Source organism: Montipora capricornis, chromosome 13 (assembly GCF_036669925.1).
Source record: "Montipora capricornis isolate CH-2021 chromosome 13, ASM3666992v2, whole genome shotgun sequence".
Classification (NCBI taxonomy): domain Eukaryota; kingdom Metazoa; phylum Cnidaria; class Anthozoa; order Scleractinia; family Acroporidae; genus Montipora; species Montipora capricornis.
The window spans coordinates 12,390,728-12,395,727 of NC_090895.1; the positions used below are offsets into that span (position 1 = coordinate 12,390,728).

At 36.8% G+C, this 5,000-nt stretch overlaps 1 protein-coding gene across 2 annotated transcripts in view; it reads right to left on the bottom strand.

Moving 5' to 3' along the window:
* Window positions 1-257: 257 nt before the first annotated feature.
* LOC138029465 (uncharacterized) overlaps window positions 258-5,000 on the bottom strand; it is a 31,119-nt gene continuing 26,376 nt past the window's right edge. For both annotated transcript variants that reach the window (XR_011127882.1, XM_068877193.1), the window contains exons 2-4: window positions 2,867-3,015; window positions 2,165-2,362; window positions 258-1,881 (exon numbers count right to left, since the gene is read on the bottom strand). Coding sequence is in view for 1 of the 2 variants with exons in the window: in XM_068877193.1 (XP_068733294.1) it covers window positions 1,742-1,881; window positions 2,165-2,362; window positions 2,867-3,015 (487 nt within the window). In the remaining variant the exon portion in view is untranslated. The remainder of the gene's footprint in view (window positions 1,882-2,164; window positions 2,363-2,866; window positions 3,016-5,000) is intronic.

Here is a 5,000-nt window from a genome sequence, read left to right on the forward strand (position 1 = left end):
AGATGTGTGTCCCAGCGGCAACAAATTTCTTATAAAATACAATAAAAGTTTCACTCCTGAATGATTTTTATGATTTTGTCAGATATCAGTGCTAGTATATCATTCCAATATTGATTGTATGTCTGCAGCATTTTTTTAGATTTAGTCGTTTTGATCTTTTGATAAGGAAGACCAAGCATTTGAAATATTTCTTTCATAATAAAGTTGATATTTATCATACGCTTTCTGTTTACTTTGATTAAATTAAAAACTTTTCCCATTTCTTCAAAAATCTACATTATTTTATCCTTGTTCTCTACCGTCATCTGAAAATCATTTTTTATAGCTATATTATTTATTATATTTTCTATATGGTACTTTCTCTGATAGACCGACTTACGGTAAAATCTCTGTTTTTTCTGATAAAATTCAACATATTCAACCACAGGTCTGTAACCATGAACTGTTCCACAATTTTGACAAACTATATTATTATTATTCACTATATCTGGTTGACTGCAACATTCATATATTTTGTTCGTTTGGTTACCTATTTTTTTATTGCAAAATGGGCAAATAACTTCCTCCATTTCAACAAGCTCTTCATGTATATTCTTACAACTCATTATACTATTATATGAGATATTATTTTAAAAACATATAGATTTCCAAAAATACAAGATCAAAATACGAGACCGAAATACGAGATCAGAAACACGAGATCAAAAATTGGTAGCCATTAAATGGAAAGTAGTATGGAGTTGGGTTTGGTAACAGATCAAAAATGATCTGGTATCCCCAACTCCTATACTACTTGTGAAGGTTTTCGTTGCAAGGTTTTCTTTTAGCTCTTAATACAAGTACGGAATCAGGTCATTGCTGGCTTGATTTCAACCATAATTTCAGCCTCAGTTACTTTTGTTGTTTGTAGATTGTTTTAATATTGGCACAATAATTCCGAACTCTCAAGAGCCTTCTTTCAGTCCCAGTATTTCTACTGTAATACATGTAATACATGTACTTAATAATTGCAAAGGAGAAAATCTCATTGAAAAAAAAAAAAAAACAGCAAAGTCACAGGATCATTGTTTACATAATTTCTCATGTGAACTTCTTTTACCCTTACAGATTTTTGCGGTCTGTAGCATACACACAATTTGTTCGTTTGGTGTGGGAATATGTTGGCAAGTCAAACAGACTTCCTCTTCCTTGCTGTGTGTACAATGCAATACGATCTGCCTTTCCCACAGCTGAACATCAGTACCATGGTTATGAGGAAGAAGACGATGATGAAGTATAAATTTTATATACAGCATCTTGGCTAGAGCGTAATTCAATATTGACCGTACATGTAGAAATTATATTTCAGACTCTGCTTTGAAAAGCAAAGTATTAACATACCGGGTGTTTACAAAATTTTTCTAATATGGTTTGTTGTTGTTGCTTTTGGAAACGACCATAGATAATAATCATAAAAAAGGTCTATGTATTAAATAGCACGTGCAATTTTGTCACCACAAAACTGTGTTGTTTACTACTTTATGTTATATGAAGCCATTCGAGTACCAGCTAGCTATAAAAGGTGACTTGTCAAACAGCTTCTGAAAGGAAAATTTATGCAGTTCAGTGCCTTTTCCCATTGAAAATAAAATTGTCCTTCATTTCTGATGGAAGACAAACACATGGGTTCTCATTTCAGGGTGACATCTTTCTTTTCCACAATGTAACAAAAGAAATGTTTCTTGGTTTGTTGAATGAAGCTTTATGGTGCAGCTGCATTTGTGCTGCACTGTCCCCTTTCCTGGCCTTTACGTGGTTTCCCACACTTCGAGCATGTGTGTGTCTTCCGTTTGCGAGTAGGACCATTTGCAGCAGGCTGGACTATTGATTGTAGTTCTGCATCTGTGGAAGAAAAGATTAACTGGCATTATCGCAGGACAGTGCCAGCCTTTTAATGAGACTCTCGAGGCAGTGACCAAGGTAATAGTCACCTAGGAACTCACCAGTGAGGCAACAAAAGTCACAGTTTCTTTGACTGATTGATTTAATTACCACTTTACAAATTCAGTGATTAATAATATTGATTGATTGATTCATTCATTCATTCATTCAGCAATTTAAGTTTTCATTTTTTCATCTTGCACCATTTATAAAAGTAGGACCAACAAGGACATTTTGCACTAACCAGAACAGGTTGGGGGGCAGATAACTGTTTCTTTCTGCTTTCTGGAATGGTACTTTCCAATTGCTTCTTCCTTGTTTTCCTTGTTTTGCAGCATACTGTGCAAAGCTTGCGGGGTCTGCCTATCCAACTCCTCTTTCACAGCCTTTAAATCTTCCCTCGAAGTTGAAATTAGTGTTTCGTAGATTTCAGCCACATACTCTGAAAGGAAACTGACTTAGGATAGAAATACTTGGTAATGATTTATCTGTCTCTTACAGCTGGGAAATATTTCCTTTAAACATTGAGTCAGTCATGCAAAAAGTTTTAAAGGAACCACCCAAGTGCACATTGTCAGTTAATGATGACATGCTTATAACCAATAGGGGATGGGGTTGGGTGGTGCTGTCAGTCTTGTCTCCTTCGTTTTTTTCAGTTACGGCACTATGAATATAACAGTGGTTTAAACCAAATCCCCATTGGTTTTTCCAAATCATGTACCCAGGAGGCAAGTTTAATGCATGTACACGACAAACTATTTTTCAGGTTACGGTTCAGTCATCAACCAGTAGTCTAGTTCTCTTGTTTTGTGGAATTCAAGACCACAGGCATTTACTTTATGGAAACTGGATTTATACATGCTCTGGTAAAACCTTTTTTACTGCAATTGCTACGTTTGTATGATCATCACTGTACTTAAGAGCATCAGTCTATTCCTTTAAGTACCATAATTTTGCTCCACTTTAATCTCCCTCACTGTTGCCTTGCGGTCTTTAAATTTGGGATATGTGACTTTAACCTTTATGTTTCCTTGATCATCAACCTTGTTTTCTCTCCTCAGATTGTAATTGAAATGAATTGCAGAGAGAATAGTCCTGAAAATAAATAACAGGCAGTTAAGCCACAGAAGATTCTCACTGGTTTGCTTCATTGCACATACAAGCAATACTCAAACATAACAAGAACGGGAGTGCACCACAGTTACAGCATTGCATTGTGATCACGAAGAAGCTGACACCAGAATGCTACTGCACGCCAAACATGCCAGTCGACTGCGTTAACTGGGTGTGATTCGACAAGTGCTCTGTCTAAAGTAGGAAAGAAGAAGGCGTGGAAGATTATTGTCAACAGCAAAGTGCACCAGCAGCATTTAGGTTGTGTGGGACAATCCCCTGATGTGGATTCAGTAACAGCAAGAAAAGCTGAAGCCTTCATCTGCAGCTTGTACAACGTTTCCAATAGAATCCCAACTACAGTAAAAACCTGCGTATAAGAACCTAACATTTAAGAACCTGTTAGGCTAAAATTTCATTTTTAAGCACCCTTCAAATAAGAACCATTTTAGGCTAAAATCCTATAACAGGTTATTATTTTCCAAAAAAAAAAAAATATATATATATATACAATTAAGAAATTTTGTCAAAAAAAAAATATATAAATATAAGTCTGTATGCAATAATACTATAGCATGGTTACATAAAACTTGCCCTCCTTGAATACAATTATTAAACAGAGATGAATAGGATGAATCTTTGGTTTTTATGAAATCGCAGTACATTAATTCAAAAATAAATCTGTACCCATGTAGAGCAAAAGCATCTTCCAGAATGGCAATTAGAAGTTTCCATTAATTCACATGCATGGGATGGTGTGCTTTCTAGTAGTGACTGTATAACACTGAGTTCCATGTACTCCATTAGTACCAGTAAAATATGAATAAACATACAAATTATGTGTCAATCAATGCTAATTCCAATGTTACCGCCTGATGAATCATTAATCCCAACCTGACCATCAAGTATTTACACAACCAATTCATATGGGATTCGTTGAGTTCCAATCCAAAAATAAATACATTAAACATCATGATTCCGCAAGCGAGATGTCGCTTATGCTTAGCTCTAGTTTTTCTTTGATCTTCCTAACTAGTCTCCTGAGGTATTCTTTGTTGCCGAGAAGTCTAAAGTCCACTGGGAGTTCAAGACCTGTTCCTTGGCCAGCATTATATCTGTTCCCAATGCACTCAGCTTCGATCTCACCGTAGTCTTTAAGAAACTTGTTAAAGATTTTGGAAAGCTCTTTAGGTACATGTCCGACCATGTGTCCTGCTTCATTCTTGATCGCTACTGCATACTTATCGAAAGCATTGTCAGGCTCCCTCTGACATGTTAAAACTTCCCCAATAAACACAGTAGCATCCTTGAAATGTGCATGATAACCACGAACACTGGCTTCTATGAAAACCTGGTTCTCTTGTGCCATTAGAGTGCTGAATGGATTGCTTCCAATGTATAGATATTTTGATACTTTGGCAAGCAAAGGATCGAAGAATGAGCGTGAATGAACGAGAGATGAACAATTGCTCACCCTCTGAAATGCTGGTAAAGAGCACTACAGCACTGGCACTTATGTCATTTCCTATGCTTTGTTCTAAAACCGCAAATACCTGGATGGAGAGTGACAGCTCGAGCTAGTTATCAAATCAAAACACGCTCCACGTGAACCAGTGGGGCTTTACCGGCAAGGATTTCAAGCAATGAATCGTACCTTATTTGACTGTGGGATAAAGCGAAAAGTAGAAGCAAGAAATGGCGAACTGTTTGATATCACAGCCACATTACTAAAAACTGTTGGCCTGTCTAGCAAGCTGGTGAAATGTCACCATTGCAATGGATCCTTCGCAGGTCAGAAATATCTCAACAGCCACGTGAGATTCAAACCTGCTGACAAGAGTTTGCTTCAAGCAAAGCCAAGTGAAGAGTTCCAGCAGCCTCCGATCCCTACACTGAAGGTGAATGGATCAGAGGTTTCCCATGAGGAGGATGAAGTTCTTGTTTTGGAAAGCAATCCCATCGACACA